The following is a 19,702-nucleotide window of genomic DNA, read 5'->3' as shown; positions in this document are numbered from 1 at the left end:
TCACTGACTGTTATTGTGTCTGTGAAGAAGAGTGGAAATGAAGCGCAGTGCGTTAAAATGAAACATGCAATCACATCCGCCGGCCTGAAAATGGGCACATTGTGAACAAGACGCTGCATGACACCTGCGTGATCCTGCCGCACATTTTGAACAGGCTCATAAATGAAACACACCCTCACGCTCACACATGCACAAACACATAATCATGTTCACATTGTCACTCCGGCATTGTTAAATTTAGCCACGGTGCTTAGCAGGTGTAACAAATGTCTGCGAGCTGAGGCCTGGGAGGTGTTCCCGCAGATCAGAGACGCCGCTGCTGTGTCTGATTACTTGTCTGCTGTCATGGAGCTCTGCTCTCTGCATCTATCTCCTTCTTCCCTTCCCCGTAAAGCAGCCACAGGGGACCATCACTGCCTTGCTTATTCTTTGTTTAGTTTGTGATTCAGTAGCAAGCAGCCCTGCACCCCCCCACCTCTGATGCATTCTTATTGTTTGCCCGGATGCTACGTCAATTAAGGCCACTAAAAGCTCCTGACCTCAAAGTCGCAGACCCCACCGCAAAATTGGATTTTAGACTGGGAATTTGTCGGCCTCAATAATTCAGCTGAGAATGAGATTGGAAATGTCTTTGTCCTCGGGAGATGGAAGCTGTGAGGGTTTTAGGAGAAAAACAGCAAGGTACGGAATATGAGACCCTTTCCAAGTCAGGCTCCTCTCAGCTCCTCAGATTACAACTGATGTGCTCTTTTGTGCCATACTCACTTCTTCCTGGCTTGAGTTTGTCTGTCTTATTGTGCCTCTCTCCCCGCTCTCTTCAGCCCCCCCAAATTCTGTCTCTTCTTGCTTTTTCTCTGTGTCACCTCTGACCTGTCCTGTCCTGTCCTCCACCCTAGGGGACACCACACAAAGGATGAGATCCGCTCCGTTTCCAACCCCTGCAGAATTGGATGCATATGCTAAGAAAGTTGCCAACAACCCCCTGACCATCAAGATCTTCCCCAACAGCGTCAAGGTCCCCCAGCGAAACCACGTGCGGCGTACAGTCAACGGGCTGGATACGTCAGGCCAGCGCTACAGCCCTTACCCTTCCTCTCAGGCCAGTGCCAAGACAGGCCTCCTCGCCATCGTCAAGGTGCCCACAGTCAAAGGCATCCTGAAAGATTTTGATGGCAGCCGGGCTCGCTTGCACCCTGAAGTCATCATGAACCCTCCCACCAGACCCTACCAAGTGGCTTCGACCAGCACTTTAAACCACCACCCACCTCTGCCGAACCTTCCCCGTCTCCAGCAGAGCTTACCCCTTCAACCACAGGACCCGCCTCAGACAATACAGATGCCCCTCCCTCAGCAGCAGGGTCACACCCAGAGCCTCAGACACCATCCCCCCATGGCCCAGCACCCTCAGGGCCCGCCCAGACTCCAGACTCTGTCTCAGCACCCAGCTCTTGGTCACCCACAGGGGCCCCCTACCGTCATGCTTCAGCAGCAGCACCTTCAGCAGCAGCCGCCACCTGGCCTGCAGGGGAGCAGAAAGCTGCCAGATGGCGACGCTCCGCCTAATGTTACCGTCTCTACCTCAACCATTCCCCTCTCCATGGCTGCCGGGCTGCACCACGGCCGCCAGGCCGACCTGAGCACCATTGTGCATCAGATCAACCAGTTCTGCCAAGCTCGGGCCCAAGGTGCAGGAGCCACCTCCATGTGCGAGGGCCAGATCGCTAACCCCAGCCCCATCAGTCGTAACCTGCTTATCAGCGCCTGCTCCAGGGTGTCCATGCACAGCAACCCTGCCACCCCTGGCTTCCCCCCACCCAACTGCATTATTGGCCCTCAAGAGAAAGCCACCACCCTGGTGGGAGCTCACCCACCATCAAGCGTGGCTGCTATGAACCACTTGCCTTCCAACCACACTGATCTCAAGCAGCAGCACCACCTGCAGCATCTGCATCCACAACAGAATCAGCAGCAACAACAGCTACAACATAACACACAGCATCAGAAGATGCGCTCCTGGAATCAACACCAGTTGGCTCATGTACCCCACATTCAGAACGGTGGGACCCACCTCTGCAAGCAGCCTTCCAGGGACCCCGCCTTCCATTTTAAGGGCATGGGCTACCCTGCAGAGGTGTGTGTGGGTCAGCCTTACACTCTGAAACCTCCTGTGGAGAGGCCCACCCCCTCTCCCCCTGTCAACAACAACGGCATGCCGGGTCCCATGGCCCACTACACTAATGGTCACTACTTCCAGTCCCACTTTTGGAACAGCAGCATCCTACCCACACCCAACAGTGACAGCTCCGGGTCTCAGGACATAGCCATGCCATTCCACGGTGCGGGCCCAGGGGGGTGCACCACGTTAGACTGTGGGCCCCCTGGGGCCCCCCATTATAGGCTAGGAACGAGCTCCTCCACCTCCTCCTCCTCCCAGACTAATCTGATGCAAACGGCAGATTACTTGGGTGGGGACTTCCAGACGCCCTATTTCCGTGATCAGAATCTAGGGTTGATGGGCAAGATGCACAGGCCTCCTCTGAGCAGGGTAGGTCCAGAGGTTGGGGATGGCAGAACCGCTCTCATCCAGCACCCAGGGTACAGATAAGCTATGGCCTTGTCTACACAACAGTTATCAAAACCCATTTGTTTAGTCTTAAGAGAGGAAACACATGAATAAAACTAAATTGAGAGCTTAAACAAATGATCGCTAATGTTAAAGAGGGTAAATTAATATATTTAATGAAGAACAGTAGTTTTTTTTTTGTTCTTTTTTGATAAATCTTGCAAGTGATCAATTGCTGCTTTTATTTTTTGTTAATGAGTGCTTTTACCTGGCACTTTAGGGAACTTTTTCATGTGTGTGTGTATACACATCTGTACTGTGTGTGTCATTCCCACCTTCCTCTATTGTACTATCTGTGTGCCTGGATCTTAACAGATCCTGTGTTATTTCTACTTCAGAACTATTGGTTAAGTTTTCTTATGCATGTAAAAAAGAAGAAAAACAGATCCTCACTGAAAATAGCAACATCTGCTGATGGATGTTTTTTTTTTACAGGGTCATGTCAGGAATTTTTCGGCTACGACTAGTTTCATTAGTTACCTAGTATTCATTTCGGTGTTAACGCTCAAATCTCATAGTAACTTCGAGATTAAACACAATCATTTGAGGACAGAAGAGAGAGTAACGATCTTGTGTCAGTGCACAGCCATCCGACACTGGAGACTACAAAGTACAGCTGGAAAAGCTTGCTGTATGCACATGTACACAGAGCTTTTATTCTTTTTAAATGTAAGTATTTATTTGTATAGTAGGAATATTCAAGATTGATTCCTCTCTGTCAGTTAAGGAAGCATGTAATCAGGTTGTTTGTACATAGTAAAGATCCAGCAGGGAACAAATAATGTTGAAAAGCCGATGCTCTGTCCTGCTGAAAATGCTGCAATGAATTCAGGTGTTAAAAAAAAAAACTTCTTATTAATGCCAGGAAGGTTTGGCAACAAGATTGTGAAATGTTTAGTGCAGAAAAAGTCACGAAAGACGATCTCTGATACCTTGAAATGGCCAAAGTCAGGTTAACAAGGACACACTGTTATGAGGATGTGCCATTTTATGTTTGTTTCCTTTTCAGATCGTTTTTGTAACTATGACAAATGTATTACTTGAATGTTGAGATTATTTGTTTTGCAGGTATTGAGGGGGATAGTTAGTCATGAGGACAAAACTCTGGAGTAGAAGAAATAATAGTGTTACTAATGTCATGTAGAACTGAACTACGAGCCTAACCAGAGTTTTGATCCTGACAGCAGGAACTTAATTGAATTAAGTTATGTGTAGTTGCTACTGATTCTGATGTGAAGTCTGCTTGAAAAGACCAAATTGATCACTTGCAAGATCACTTGGACGTAAACAAAACTGACCTTTAAGTTTAAAGTGAAACAGCAAATGCATTGTTTATTTTATTGTACACTGGCTTACCTACTAGACTACTGTAACTTTGAAGTTTAATGATTGTGTGTGAGTGTTGCCTGCTGATGTGAGTGGACTTAAGGGTGTGCGTGTGCGTGCGTGCGTGCATGTGTGTGTGCGCGCGTGCGTGTGTGTGTGTGTGTTGTGTATAAACACAATGACGCCCATGTTTTGTTCACCTAACTCCCTAACAGCCCTTAAAAAGCCTTAAGTGTTTGGTCCTTGGACTTCCCTTGAAAACGAGCATGGTTTTAATGAAAACCCCAAATAATACAGAGAAAGAAGACGGTGAGGATACAGAAACAGCAATTTTTGGCTTCTTTTTTTTCTGGTCTTTTTATTTTAATGAAGTTTTGTTGAATAGACAGAGCAATTCCTTAGAGGTTCTTTATTATGGAAAGCAAGAAAAGGAGTAATATTTTGTAATTATATATTTTAGCAATGTGTAGTTACTGAGCTGTAACATTTTTTTCCAAGTTTCAAAGCTTCAGTTTGCAGTTGTGACTATTTATAATACTTGATTTGCTTGTTATTTAAATTTTATTTTCTTCTTTGTTTCTTGTACTATTGCTGTGAAATGGAAGACGGTCCATAAGCCTTTCTTTTGTGTCATTCTGTACGACAGATAAGAGGCAAGAGCGTGAGAGTTGTGCTACTCTTTTTGTAATATTGTAATAATAAAATAAAGTTCTAATTTATGCTTTGAAATGAGTCTGAACTGTTGTTTGGATTATGTGCAACATTAATTTCAACTGACTGTGATAACAGGTGTGCAGTTTTCTCCTGCCCTCTTCATTCTGCACGAGCTCGGTCTTGGAGAGATACTCAACTGCTGTCATCCTGTCTGACAGCTCAGGTATGCTACTGATCACAGATTTGCTTCTTACATAATCAGCCTCACAAGTGGCTGACCATCTCAGAGGGCCCATCTAAACTACACGTAATTTGTAACTGCGACAGCTAGTGCTATAGGTGGTCATTGCTGCACCAATTTCTGAGCTTTCATGCCCTTTTTCATGCCTCCCTCTGCTAAATGCAAACAGGAAGTGGAGTAGACAAAGCCAGCTGTGAAATCCGCAGGACTATCTGGCTGCAGAAGATTTATCTTGTCTGGCTGTGATGAAAATGGGACTTGTATAAAGGGCACACAGCAGGGGGGCAGGATCAGCACCTTAGTGATCAGTATTACTCCATGAAGGATTCTGAGCGATGCCAGAGGTGCCAGCGGGTTATGGCCTTTGAGCAGAGAGGATGTGGATCCTGTTCAGGTGGTGGAAACAGAAACAGCATGTGCAGAAGCCTTTGGATTCATGTTTAATGTATTTCAAATGGATGATTTCATTGGCAGTTAAACAGCACAGTTAAATTTGACTTTTTAGATACCATTATGTCAGTCAGACAACCACATATCTACAATATGTAAATATATGAAATATTTCCTCAAAGACTATGTTTAAAATCCAGCTGACACTGGACTATCAGTCAGAGAGGCACTTCACACATTTGGCAGTTGAATTTCTAGGGGAACTGAAATTGAATACTGTCTTTAGGATTGAATGCCTCGTTGCTCAGGTCACTCAGGCTGAGCAGCCACAGTGAAGCTCTCTGTTGTCTTTTAGACTGGCGTGTTGCTCAGAGGATTCATCTCTGTGGACTGATATGTCTGCCACCCGCGCCTTCTGCTCTCTGTGAATAAGCCTCTCCAGCTCCTCCCTGTGGATAAAGAGGGAAAATGTTACTAGACACGGATTACTTCCCTGTCAGAGAGAAATGCCTAAAAAGCATTTTCTAACATAGAAACTTGGAGTGTGCATTCATGCTTCTGCACCTCTGTTCAGTCTGTTCGGCGTGGTTTCTGAGGCAGGCTGTTGGGCACGTTCCCAGCACCCGGGATCCTCATCGATTTTGCCCAGGTTGATGTTCCATTTGTTCCAGTTGACTTCCTCCACTCTGAGACAACAAGAGGACACATGCTCCAATTACTGTCTGCTGTGTGACGCATCAATCAGCTGTCAGAGAAGGCAAATTAGTGAAGAGCACAGTGCACTGCCCATCAATCGATCCCGCTCACACAGCTGCGTCTTTTGGTAAATCTTCAGGCCTAAAACCTTTGTTTCTGCTCTGTTAACATTATTTGCTAAACGTGGTCTATTTTGCTTCTCAGAGGATCGGCCTGTAGAGGTGGAACAGTTCGGGCACAAGGGATTTTTACTCCTCGATGTTAAAAATTGACACGTAAAAGAAAAAGGAAACTCTGTAACATAGCAAACCCTGTCTCACAGCCAAATCCAAGAACTGAAGATAGCAGTCAAAAAAAAAAAAGGTCAGATGATCTTCAGTTCTGTAGCTCTCACAGCATCTTTCCTATCACCAGGAAACCTGATACAAACCCACCAAGACTTACATTATGGACACACATGTATTATGTAGTGTCAGTCACAAAATATGCCTCTGCCGCTTACTAATAACTGCTGGGAACTTATTCAACCACCACAGGCATAGCAAACATGCTCTTTTCTACAGTTCTTATCTTGGGCTGGATTATTCTGTGAGGGCGCCCTGAGCACTGAGCATGTGTTGCATTGCCTTTAAGGACAGATCAGGCACAGTGCACATTCCAGCTTCACTATATTTTGCAAATGTAGCTGATCTGTGAGGCTACTCAAAGTTTTCCTGTAGAGGTTTTGACCTCTATAAGAGCTGCAGAGCTGCGTTACACAGCGCACACTCCTGCCAATGGTTTCACACTGTTCCACTGATCTACGTGTGGCGGTAACATGCCAGCATATCCTGCAGAGTGTCAGTAAAGACAGGGATGAAGACTGCTTCAAATAAACATGCATGCTGGATTTCAAATACATAAAAAAACAGTGTTGCAAATGTTTTGTGAGGAAGGAGGTGGTTATAACATATTTGTTTGACCTCTAGAATACACACAATGCTTTTTAGTGAGTTGGATGTAAACACAACTTTTGTTGTTTACAAGGAAATCCCACAGGACATCTTTAAACACAGTGGTTGTTACTGTAACAACCACTATGTATAAAGATGTCCTGTCCGGAGGGGAACATGAACCAAAATGGACCAAAATTCATGTAAATCCATCCTGTAGCTGAGACATTTCAGTTTGGACCACAGTGGTGGACTAGCAGACTAACACCGCCACCCCTACAGCTGTGGCTGATTGTGGCTAAAAATGCAGTTTATATGTTCTTTAGTGGAGCATATCACAAAAAAAACCCCAATCACAAATAATCACATTGCTCACTGACATACAGTGATGGGCTTTTGGGTCCTTATCTGCAGCTATTGATGGTGCCTTTCACAGCATGTCACACTGATTGAACTGAGAGGCAGACCTGAAACACCAGCGACGGCCATCCTCAGAAGCAGTGCCGAGGTTTTTCTCCACCCCACAGCGAAGCCTCGTCCTCAGACAGCATGGCAGCCTTTTCTCCATGTCCAGGATAGTGATAGCCCTCTGAAAACAGTCACAAGCATTTCGTCAAACCACGACCGGCTAGAACAGACACTCCCTGAACCACGGTGCCCTTCGCTTCACCTGGAGCTTCCAGATGCCGGTGCTCTCCGTGGCTGTCTTCTCCACGGTGCGGTTCATGAGGGCGATGAGCATGTTGAGAAGCAGGATGTAGGTGAGAATGATGTAGCCGATGAGGAGTATGTAGAAAACCTCCTTGTACTGGTAGTGCTCCGTGAATTCCATGTCGCCCATGCCGATGGTGAACTTGAAGAGCTGCAGCGTGGTGTAGGAGATGTTTCTGTACGTGGGTTTTACGCACTCCTCGCCGGGGGCCTGAGGAACAAAGAAGCGCCCCCTCTCCTGACTTGTAGAGGTGTTTCTCACAGGAGGCTCAATGAGCAGGGTGACCACCGCTGTGACAGGAGATAGGAAGCAGATTACAGACAGCACATCCTCCTTTTCATGGTATATTTACAGTATCAGTGTAACGTTTATATCTCAAAATGACCTTTATTTGTTAAGGCAAGTAGTAGATCTTAAATATATGGTCATGGTGCTACTTTTAAGATCAATAAAGGCTAAGCAGAAATCTTCACAATAATACCGTGTCTTTTTGAAGAGATGCAGATGTGTTTTTTGAATGGATCTTTCCATTTACAGAGGAGACATACCTGCTGAAAATCCAAAGAGGAAGACGACGTAGACAAAAAGAAAGCGCAGGATATCACTGAGGATCATCTACAAAGAAGAAAGACAACAGGATTCAGGGCTCAGCTTGTTCACTGTGATGCTGGCTGTGGTGTGGTGTGACCTGTGTGGAATACCTTTTGTATCATGACGCTGTAGATGCCCATGTGTATGTCGCCCCTGGAGAAGTAGAGCAGGTTCACCCAGCTGAGAGCGAGAGACAGCACCATGAAGCCCAGATACTCCTGCCGCCCGCTCAGATACAGCCCGGCAGAGACCAGGAAGAGGACTCCCTGGAATAAACTATCAACAGCAGAGGAACCACTGTGATCCTGCACAGCTTTATGATTGGAAATAGCAATGCAGGTGTGTCAGTAAAGCAGAAGGCTAGAGTGGGGTTTGACTGGTATTTTGCTATGTAGCATGTCTACAAAATCAAAATTACACAAGAAGAATTCATCCCCAGATCATCTGAAGCTGTTTCATGACTCCGGTCACTCCCAGGAGTTAATTAAGAGATCGACCACCAGAGAGTGTGTTTAAAAATCAGTTTTTTAAATTATGAACAGGAAATGGCCTTTTAATGCCAAAATGAAACGAGATCTCACCAAAGAGATCTAAATCAATTACAAGTACAAAGTACTTGCTTGTAGAAGTATTCACCCCTTTGACAGGACACATTTGAATTATCGCAGGTGCTTTTAGAAGTCACGACATGAGTTAAATGGAGATGCCGTGTGTGCAGTCATGGGGTTTCTGGTCACACTTTTGGTGAGTCAGTACTCTGTCAAAAGCTGCAGCAGAAAGACAAAGGAACACTCACAGCAAAACACTGCAAAACAGGACTGAAAAAAAAACAACAAAACAAAAGAGAAATAGTATATATATATCAGTTCAAATGAACAGCCTCTGCAGTATAAATGATCACTATCAATCAACTCAGAGGAGCTGTCAGTTAAAGATGCTTCCAATTTGCTCCCTTTGTAATCAACATACACTGGCACATCTATCAATGCGCTCTTTTTAGTGTCCCACTTTCATTATTTTTGCTGTCAAGTGACCAAAATACTATTAGATATTATAGGGCTTCACATACATGTCTTTCAAGCTGTGGAATGAGGGGTGACTCCCTCATCTGTCAAGATATCAAATAAAGGACATTTTCTCTGGCTCAGCTGCACCTAAAAAAAACTCTTTAATCAATTTAGTTAAATCATAGACTGTGACTGTTCAAGTTTTGATGAATAATAGGAAAAAGAAAAATAGGTGGAACTGGTTGGGCTTGTTTTCCTCTTTTTCAATCCCTGTTTTTTCCTTTTTCCCTCATTTTATTGCATTTCTTCTTATTTGGAGTTTGTATTGTATTAATCTTTATGTTGTTCTGTGACTGGCTGAATACTTTCTATAGACACTGTATGAAAACCTGACTTTTGATGTCACAAAACTTTTACCCAGTTTTTCAGATTAATGCAACTTCCCAGCGAGTGAGGAACATGTAAAGAAAGCTAAACTACCCACTGAACATTTCTGACCACACCCCTGTGAAACAGAGTCAACCCTTTAAATGAGAGGGCGCAGTGAAATGCTGCTTTTAGCTGGGGGTTCAGTTACTCGCTTTGCTAGTTGATGTTAGAACAGACAGCAGTTTAAGTCTAAGTTGCAGTACATATTCCTGCCACTGCTCCACTGATTGACGATAATAGTAATAATGTGCAAAGAATTACTACTAAGATGTTGACAAAGACAGAGAAGAGTGAACGTAGATTTAAACATGCATGACTTAAATAAAAAAAAAAAAATCATCAGCTTTGCAAATGTCACCAGCAAACAATGCATTTGGGTGAAAAACACTGGGTGTAAACATGTTTGTTTACAAGAAATCTCCACAGTGAACCTTTAATTTTGACAGAAGTATTACTACTTACAAAAGAATCTCATAATATCCATCAATCAGCAGCGTCTTCAGCTTCGGCCGTTTCCTCTTCATGTCGAGTATCTAGGCATTTAGATCAGGATTTAGATAAATTGCACTGAAACACAACTTCCACAAGGTGGTGATATGAACCGCTGGATTTTAATCAAAGACACAAGAGCACCTACATACCCCTATGAAAAAGAAATAGCAGTTTGCCAGCACAGTCAGAAGCTGGCCTGAAACATACAGGTAACCCATTGTGGTATGTTGGAGGGCAAACGGTGGCTGTGGGGCAGAGAAGAAGCATAAACAACATCAGCACGGGTCTATCTGGGACGGTTACACGGATCAGGGACACAGTTCGTAGCAGCCAGCTCACCTCTCCATCCTGCTTGTTGTAGGCTACAGCAGTGAACATGATCAGGTACAGGAGGTAGACCAGGAAGTTGAAAAAAAACATTCGACCTGCAAACGTCTTCCACTTGGAGTCCAGCAGCCGGCTCAGAGGCTCCGTGTGGAGCATCTCGTGGCGGTTCTGCGAGGAGAAGGCAGGAGACACATGTTGGAGTGCACAGTGACATAACTCTGAGTGGGCTTACAGTGCTGGGACTCACAGGTATGTCACTGCCGTAGACCAGGATCTCCAGCACCGAGTTGTCCTCGTAGGAGTCCACAGAGGCCAGGTCGTACAGGGAGCAGGTGATGGGTCCGTAAACCCACTCAGTGAATTTACGGGACAGTTTGGTGTGACTCTCTTGGAATTCCCGTTTCAGGATGTGTGAAAAAATCTGCAGACAGATGGAGGCAAAGTCAGAGCAAAATATGTCTGGTATCATCCAGGTAATACAGTGCAGGAACTCACAGGGCCCACCAAAATGCTACTGTGGTCAGGGGAGCTGGGGGCCCCCCTTAGTATCTCTGCAGTAATCTTTACATCAGCTTCTAGCATTCACCCCAATCTTGCCAGTCTTGGCAGCCATCTTGAGAGGCGTCAGCCGCTTGTTGTTCTCGATGTCCTCCAGCTTCAGCTTGGGGTGCAGTCGGGCGGCGGTCTTGAGGATGCGGTCGTACATGTTGGTGACAAACTCTGTGTTATGCGCGGAGTTGTCAGCCACCACCACCAGGGCGTGCAGCACCGTGTTGCCCTGAGAGTCCGTCAGCCTCGCGTCCACTCGTTGGTAGTCGTTCTCCATGAGGAAGTCCACAATGTCGGGCTGGTTGGTGCAGGCTGCCAGAGACAGAGGCAGCTCACCTGAGGACAACACACACACACACACACACAGAATTTACATTTACTTTTTTTTACTGTTTAACTGATTTAAATGCATCTCTGTCTTAATGTTTAACTTGTATCTGCATTCAGTCCATCAAAGTACAAACATGTCCTCTCACAGCAGAGCTTTAAGACTGAGAGCAGCAAATTCATACCTTTAAGGTCTTTGAAGTTTCACACCAGAAGATTGTTTCACTTTCATCTGTTTAAGGCTGACAGTTTCTCTTTTTGAAGTGAACATACAGCCATGCAGTTTAGCAGCTGTGCAAAAATAACTGGGGTGGGGAGGGGGCTGGACCTTAAGTTTCAGCCGCTGCGTGAAAGTTGGATTTATGTTTAGTGTAGGTAGAAGAAATTGGACCCAGATTATTTGAACATGGTCTAATTTGATGTAAGTTGAGATAAAGGTATTAAAATTTGTTCAGCGATTTTCTGGAGAACATTTAAACCTGAAAGTCAAACTTTTTAATTGATTCTTCGTTCTTTGTCGAAGTATTATACTTACACTCTGTGTGGTGTTTCTGCTTTTGCATCAAATACCCATTATATTCCTTTGGTAGAGCTACTCAGCCAGAAATCGGTCACAGCAGCACAACAATTAAGTTGACTATGTCAAAAATGGAAGATGACTTTTCTTATATTAATTGGGTTCAAGATGATTGTACTGAACACTATAATTAGATTAGATTAGATAAAACTTTATTAATCTCACAATGGAGAAATTCACTCTTACAGAAGCTCTTCAGAACACATGCTGTTTGCACCCCCCCCCCCAGCCCCCCCTTGTGGAAATGGAAATGGAGGTGCAAATAAGAACAACAGGAACAATGAGGGTGCAAATAAGAACAAACGGAGCAATAAATTACAACTGTACAACCGTGTATCATGTGTTGCAAAAGCAGGAAGCTCAATGGAAGGCATTTGGATTTGACTCCACTGTGTTACAAATTCCAGACCCATGTGGTTTCAGCAGTTAACGCATTCTGTAAGATCAGTTAGGAAATTGAAGTGTCCATGTGTACTGAGAGTTCCAGCACCGGAAACATGGCCCTCAATTTTAGACGTGGTACCACAACCACTGGCTACCATCCGCCAATATTATGCATTGTCATGGCTGTTGTGTCAGCAAAATTCAGCAAACGATAGGGTCATGGCTTTGTCATCGCATCTGTTTAAACCTAGGTTTGATTGTTCTTGGTTAATGGAGTTGCCGTATTTGAACCTACTCGATCAGCATGCAAATGTGATGACAGCAGTTCCAGATGCAATGGAGGTTAAACCTGTAAGGGCTGAGGATTGTTTTTGTTCAAGTCATACGCAAAATGGCCCGGGAATGTTTATGACATATCAGATTGTGATAGATAAAAAATGCATTTTGGTTAACGTAGTCATAGAGCAATTGATGATTTGTATACAGTAACTTTTCATGCTCCACATCATAAACAGAGCAGAACTTTGACTGTGTGAAATCAGACTTTGCAGGGTAATGTGACAATAGGAAATTTCCAAGATATTTGCTGGATTTGTAATAATAAGGCATACATATATTTACCAAATGGGTGGATAGGATGCTGTTATATGGCACAATTGAAACTCCCATATGCGGTTTTAGCTATTCAAAAGGGACATGGGCCTAAGGGGAATAAATCTAATGGTGCCCCTGGAAGTAGAAAGAAAGGAGAATTGGCTTCATAATCTGGAGGACTACCATTGGAGGATAAGTCTCGGAGAAAAAAGGGGAATTGGAACATTTCCATGTATGTAGTGACATTTTTGGCTGATCATATTGACAAGATTACCTACACACTACAAGGTTTTGTGAATGAGCCCATTAGAGGGTTTGAGCATTTGTCAGATACTCAATGGAGTCACAGACTGACATTGTTGAAGCATGACATGGTTCTTGATTATATTTTAGCCATACAAGGTGGTTTATGTGTGGCTTTAAATCTAACGGGAGATGCTTGTTATACTTTGATTCCCGACAGTTCTGATAACATGACTAGTGTAATAGATGCACTAGGACTCATAAGGGATGCATTCGGTTCGTCAGAAGGAGCTGGATGGTTAGCTATTTCTTTGTTGCAAGACAAATTAGGGCCAATGGGAGCTGTGTTAGTTCAAATTTTGGTGGCAGTTATTCTTTTGTTGTGTGTCATGTTCTGTTTTTGCTAACCTTTGCAAAAGCCATGATATTGAGATGGGTTGGAGTTTCGATGCCAGGAGAACAGGTTCAGATGCCTTTACTAAATAGAATGATTGAGAAGTATCTATTCTGGATGTCTAACTTCACCATGGTTTGATCATCTGTTTTGATGATGTTTTAATATTTTTATTGTCATTTCTTTATTGATTTGAATATTTTGTGTGCACTAGTTTATCTGATTTGGTTATATTGTAGCATATTTACTATGTAACTGTGTAACCACAGAGGGATGAGTGATTTCACACACACAGCAGTGTTGCCTGGAACAGAGGTGTTCAAAGTCTGATTGGGACCATGATGATAAAAGGAATTCTGATTCTGAGTGTCATTTGATAAGTTGTACATATAGTTGATTCTAGAGTTGGACTTTGGACATATCTGATCTATCACAGAATAACAGAAGATGTTTAGATACAGTGAATTGCATTGTATCTGATGTTTGTGCAAGATACTGGTTGGTGTTTTCTAACTGCCCAGGACAACATTATGGAGACCAAGCTGAGAGTGATTGGATGTTCAGGGACCCCTGTCTTCTAAATGGACTCTCACACAGGGATGGTGAAAATGGACGGTGAGGCCTGAACAAAAGGACATTGCAATAGTTGTATATCCTGTTTCAGGATATCATGGACAGTAAATTACACTAGGAGGCAATGCTGCTGAAGATTTTTTGGACATTTTGGATAACATTGTTAGATGCTGTGTTATGGTGGATGCACACAGTGGATTTATTTTGACATTTTCTATGTATTTATAACCTGTGAACATTTATGTTTTGGATATTTTGTAATCTTTTGTTATATGGGAAAGATAACACTCAAGTTTAGTTCTTTATCCCTGCATGAGTAATATGTAAGCGTATGATACTCTAATAGTGGACAGTAGTGAAGTTGAATGACCGATTGGCATAGGGTCATCAAATTAGTAAGTGTTTGGTAATTGTTAATTTTATTGGAGTTTCTTTGTCCTGATTGGCTTGAGGGTGAGGTTTCTGTTTTGGACTTAATAAGGCCTCCTGGTCTTTTTCCCACCTTTTAGGAGGGGTGGGTTTTCTGACTGGGAGGTAACAGGTTTCCTATATCCTTCCTTCCTTACTCCTGCAGAGTCATAAGTTGTTGAGTTCAGTGATTAAATCCATAGGATGACGTGTATTTTTCAGTGTTTTGCTGGAAGAGAGTGTGGCTGCAAGGAGATCTGCAGGTGAGGCTAAGAGTAGCTGAATCAGAACCTAATTAGTATAGGATTAGTTTATCTAGTCTAAAATAGTCTAAAACAACGTGCATTTAGGACTTAAAAGGAAAAGGAACTTAGTTATTAGTTGATCCCACAAATGAAGACTTTAAAATGGGATTTTGAAATAATATATATGATGGGTTAAAGAGGAAGCAAGTGTGTTTAACCAATAACAGAAACCATGTATTTGTCACTGTTTTTGTCGGGACTCTGAGACGTCCCAAAGGGGAGAACTGAGGTATATGATAAGATGAATCAAATATCAAATATATGTTAGAGTAAGCATGATCAGAGGTAAACTGAGGTCTAAAATGTTGACCACTCTTAGTTGTGGTATGTGAGGCCACGCAGGGTCAGATCAGTAAGAGGGAGGCCAGATGTGGTGGTAAAAACATAGGGACCTATCTGGACATCAACCCTCCCTGAGGATGGACATAGGTCAACACATATTATTGGTAACAGCAGAGGAAAACACCTCTCAGTTAGATAATTCTTAAAATATGATCTGGTTTTTGAGTTAGGAAAGGTATGGGTGGAGTAAGACATAGCATCATGCCATATATTGTGTTGTCTGTATGTTAAGGGCAGAGTCTTCTGATCTGACCCTGAAGCTCTCTCAGATGGCCGGCATCTGATCTGATACTGCTTGTTAATAAACGTCTCTTCAGCTCAAGCTTGTATCAGCAGAGTTCTTCCTACATCATCATCACACCACTGCCCGGCAGGACCTGGCTGATAAACATCACTCCCATTTTCTTTGGACCCTCTACTCGACTCTGGAAAAACTGCAAAACAGTCCAGCAAATGGCATAAGATCATGTTACCCTATATGAGTGTGATGTTTAAGAGGGATCATGTGTCAGGTAGTACACACAAATGTTCATTCACAGTAGCTTACTATTGTATGTACTGACTGAGCTTTTGCCACAACAAAACAAGTAAGGTGCTGTGAAAATGGAGGGAAGCCTCTCACTCAGTAATGAAGTGGTAAATGTGACTCATCTCGTGAGTCGGTGATCTGTGCGTGAGGCTCCAGAGGAGGGCGCTCCTCCCTGCAGCAGCGTGGACTCACCAAAGTAGAAATTGGGCCCGTCATGTGGCTGGAAGAATATTCCACAGGCTTTGGCGTGAACATCTGCTTCCTTACTGACCAGCAGCTTCACGTAGGGAAGACTCCTCCTCTCGATGGCTATATGGAGAGCCGTCTGGCCTGCCGGAGTCACACGTCAATATACATCAGACAAGCAGTCGGTCCATCATCTGTGTTTGATGAAAGAGGCTGTTGGAAGAGTTTATTCTGCCTCGTGCACAGTTTACCTTTGTAGTAGCTGTTAGTGTAGGCCGAATTCACAAACTCCTTAACGTCGCCCATCTTCTCCGAAATGTCGATTAATACTTCCACAGTGTCGTTCTTGCCGTCTTTGAGGTGCAGCAGAGCCTTCATCAGGGCGGTTTTACCATAGGACTTATCTGCGGGCGTGAACGCACATTCAGGGAACTAACACACAGGACAACAGCTTACTATTTGGTGCAGCTGTTGCATGTTGGGTGTCACACTCACACAAAGAGTCAGAGAGTTTCTTCATGTTCTGGTGCAGGTAATGATGCAGGCCGCTCAGCTTACTGACGTCCCCGCTGGCCACCGCTTCAAACAGCCTGTCGATGTGAAACGTCTTGCTGTCTCTCTTGCTGCTGTGCTCTGCCTCACCTCGAATCCCTCTGCAAACAGAAAAGATTTTACAGGTGACGGGTTACAAATTATTACGTGGGTCAAAAGGTCAAGCAGCTTCACTCTCCGGATTAATCAACAGTGTGGGGCTTGATGATTCACAGCACCTGTGGTATGATGAGGATTAAGAAAGGTAGAAATCATATTATCTGTGCACGGAGAGGCTCACTTGTCAAAGTTGAGATTGAATCTGATTTTAGGCTTGGCTTCCTCTATTTCCTCCTGGTAATCGGTGTCCATTGGAGCCGCGGGCGACTCCTTGCCCAAACCCAGGGCAGAAACCAGCCCTTCCTTCTTTGCAGCTTTCTGCCGCGATCTCTCCTCCTCCGTCCTGTCGTCTGTCTCCAGAGAGAAGCCAAACATGTCCGACTTCTTCATCCTCACCTCTTGCTCTAATGGTCTGCAGAGAAATACAGCACAAGTGTCTCAAGAGAGTGAGTAAAACATTTAAAGTGCAAAATTGCTGTCGAATACTTTGTAGTATATTTTCAGTAAGTGTGTTAAAACACTACTAGTACAATAGTGCACTTAAAATTAACTTCACTCAAAAGTACATACATTTCATGCTGTCATGAGATACTCAAAAGTGTATTTTTACTCGCCACTCTGTATTCTGTATCTGTTTGCCCTTCAGTGTAGCACATACAGATACACAAAAGCATGTCCATACAATGCCTGTCTCACACATAAACTGATTTCACACTCCTGTCACAACAACAGACAATGTTCCTAAGTGTCACATTTCAAAGCTTGTTTTATCATCATCTGAAGATCAAACATCCAGAATGCTGCATCACGCTGTCAATGACAGGAAAAAAACAGGAAGTGACCAAAATTTTCAAAGGATCAGAGAGTAAGAGGTGCCAGATACTTGAAGGCAGGCACGCATCGACGTGCATTGAATGAATAATATATCTGAGGACAATTATGTACAGCACATCCTGTTCATCCTTAGTTTTAAAGTACATTTAAAGTGTATGTAAAAATACATGAGTATCCCAGTGTAGATGTATTTATATTATTTATTAATGTTAGATTTAGTGTACACTCAAACTACAACTTACATTATAATATAAATGTATTTCAGTTGTACTTTAAATTGAAGAATAGCATGAACAAATATAAAGTCATTAGCATATTTGCAGTATATTAAGTATGCTTAAAATAGTCCCATTTTAGCACACTCAGGTATACTTAATACAACTTTATTTAGTAAGAACGAAATTAGTGTTGCAATGTATTTTTTTCACGAGGGGAACATCAATCAGATAACGACCAGTCAAGCGGTTTTCAGTTTAGGGGTTGGGAGCCATCCAATGGGTGTAAGGATTATTAAACGTGTAAGCAAGAGGAAAAAACACAGATTTCTGTGACACACACACACACACACACACACACACATTCCTTTGTTTTCATGGATCACAAGCCAGAAGTGGTCGAGGGCCACTGCTGGAGGCAATGTGGGACGACGTATTTAGTGCTTTAACATGAGCTACTATGTGTTTGTATGAGCTGGCTGTGAAACACGTCTACTACAGGGGATCACCTCACTGGCCTTTAACGGCACAGACATGTGATGTTTCACCCACAGAGACTAACAAAGGAGTGTATTTAGCAGAAGATTTCCATGACAGCAGTACACACAACACTCGATCTGCTGGCCATTTCTTTGCAGAATAATCAAATCATTTACAGCACGCTTTACACAGAGACAGAATCAGTGAGTAGATGAAAATATTCCTTCAGCTAATGAAAAAGAAGACATGTTAAGCTTAATGGGAAGCTACTCCTTGGTGGCCTGTTGTTCCTGTTTTCTGTCACACAATGGGGAATTAGTGACTCATAACTGTGTGAAACTCCGCGATCATCACAAGAGGAATGTTTAGCACTGCAGGACAGAAACCATGGAAAAACAGAGAAGTATGCATATCTCATTTTTAGAAAGGCACATTTCCCGTACAGTACATCCCAACGAAAAATGTACGCATTCTTCCTTATTTAGACGTATGTGAATGATGAATTAAACTTGATTAAACTCACTGACCACACTGGGAATCCAATATTTTAAAACCTTTTTGTTGTTCGGCCGTGTGTGCCGGGGCACTCTGTTCCCCACCATGTCATTATTTCCTGCTGTATTATTTATGGAAATGTTGACACATGACCTGTTTTTTAGTAGAATATTCAAGGTACAGATTTACAATTATTAATAAAAATTTAGTGACACAGTTGCTGTTAAATGCTGTTGCTGGAAATCTGCTCCCTCTTCCCATAACATTCTTTTCCACATCCTCATTAAATCTAATGAAAGAAGAAATAAATGTACTAAATACACGATAACAAATCACCAGAGGGTGTCATATTCACATTTTTTGTTTTTTTAAATTAACTGCAGAGAGGATTTTGCTCATGTTACTACTAGATGTGTGCAAATGTTCTGCAGGTCATGAAGCAGTCCATTGATTTAAACAACACCACAACGCGTTACATGACTCACCAGAGAGAAGTCTTCTTGTTCCAGATTGGCTTGTTAATTTAAAAAAAATCTGATCTTCAAGTCAGAAACAAAACAGCAGCACACAGCGAGGCGTCCTGCAGAGAATCCTTACTGTGCTGCGTCCTAGGGTGCACGCTCACTGAAGACTGGGGAGATTAGCATGAAGAAGCCAGAGGGAGATAATGTGACATGCTCAAGAGAATATCAGAGCACATTACTGGAGACTTGAGTGCTTAAAAGGATACTGTATTGATCATGTCTACTCAGCAGAAAATACCACAGAGGAATCCAGATGCATGCACTTTCAGTGTATTATCTGACATGGACACAGATAAGTTTAAGGAGAAAGGAGCCACAGAGCTGTTCAACTTGCTTGTCGAGGAACGTGGAAAAGAAAACTTAATTGATGTACGATTTTAAGTAGTCCAATTAAGAAAATACCAGTGCCACCTTCAAAATTCAGATTTCACAGCTCTCTGAAAATAACAGCTCATAAAGGAATAACTTACCCCTCTGAAATTCTTCTTAAAACTCAAGTGTTCCTGTCACTGGTTGGTAATATTCTTAAGCCCATAATGTTGCTGGTGTGCTTCCTGTCTGTCTTAACTGCCTCTTCGCAGTTTTGCTTAGACGCATGTGTGTGTGTGTGTGTTTTCAGTGCAGCTGTGGTCCTGTGACTGGGTGTGTGGGTGCAAAGCTAGAGTATGATCC

The 19,702-nt window shown here is 43.3% G+C and overlaps 2 protein-coding genes across 5 annotated transcripts in view; one reads left to right on the top strand and one right to left on the bottom strand.

Moving 5' to 3' along the window:
* The window catches only part of fam222ba (family with sequence similarity 222 member Ba), a 29,652-nt gene extending 24,974 nt beyond the window's left edge, over positions 1 to 4,678 (top strand). For 2 of the 3 annotated variants that reach the window (XM_041951713.1, XM_041951712.1), the window contains exon 3: positions 822 to 4,678. In XM_041951713.1, coding sequence (XP_041807647.1) covers positions 822 to 2,605 — 1,784 coding nt within the window. In that variant the 3' untranslated portion in view covers positions 2,606 to 4,678. The remainder of the gene's footprint in view (positions 1 to 821) is intronic. The other variant, XM_041951714.1, reaches the window with a different exon arrangement.
* trpv1 (transient receptor potential cation channel, subfamily V, member 1) lies at positions 4,348 to 19,651 on the bottom strand. 2 transcript variants are annotated; one of them, XM_041951710.1, is made up of 17 exons: positions 19,501 to 19,651; positions 18,992 to 19,137; positions 16,664 to 16,894; positions 16,327 to 16,484; positions 16,083 to 16,235; positions 15,838 to 15,975; positions 11,007 to 11,305; positions 10,668 to 10,841; positions 10,433 to 10,588; positions 10,243 to 10,338; positions 10,064 to 10,134; positions 8,276 to 8,441; positions 8,123 to 8,189; positions 7,533 to 7,864; positions 7,330 to 7,451; positions 5,799 to 5,920; positions 4,350 to 5,683 (listed from the first exon to the last, which is right to left on the bottom strand). In XM_041951710.1, exons 3-17 carry the CDS (start codon positions 16,870 to 16,872, stop codon positions 5,586 to 5,588), a joined length of 2,361 nt encoding a protein of 786 aa, XP_041807644.1. In that variant the 5' UTR covers positions 16,873 to 16,894; positions 18,992 to 19,137; positions 19,501 to 19,651; the 3' UTR covers positions 4,350 to 5,585. The 2 variants fall into 2 exon arrangements, with proteins under 2 accessions (XP_041807645.1, XP_041807644.1); XM_041951711.1 differs by lacking the exon at positions 18,992 to 19,137 and having other exon boundaries at positions 4,348 to 5,683.
* Positions 19,652 to 19,702: the final 51 nt, after the last annotated feature.

This window comes from Chelmon rostratus, chromosome 14, assembly GCF_017976325.1.
Source record: "Chelmon rostratus isolate fCheRos1 chromosome 14, fCheRos1.pri, whole genome shotgun sequence".
In the NCBI taxonomy this organism is placed as follows: domain Eukaryota; kingdom Metazoa; phylum Chordata; class Actinopteri; order Chaetodontiformes; family Chaetodontidae; genus Chelmon; species Chelmon rostratus.
Note: the sequence above shows the minus strand (reverse complement) of the source record. Positions and strands in the feature narration are given on the sequence as shown.

Excerpts from the sequence above, each read along its gene's own strand:
- trpv1 (XM_041951711.1), bottom strand. The coding sequence starts at position 16,872 with ATGAAGAAGTCGGACATGTTTGGCTTCTCTCTGGAGACAGACGACAGG. Across the intron at positions 10,589-10,667 it reads TCTACGGCAGTGACATACCT|AACCGCCACGAGATGCTCCA; the intron begins GTGAGTCCCAGC and ends TTCTCCTCGCAG. Across the intron at positions 5,921-7,329 it reads GGCCGTCGCTGGTGTTTCAG|AGTGGAGGAAGTCAACTGGA; the intron begins GTCTGCCTCTCA and ends TTGTTGTCTCAG.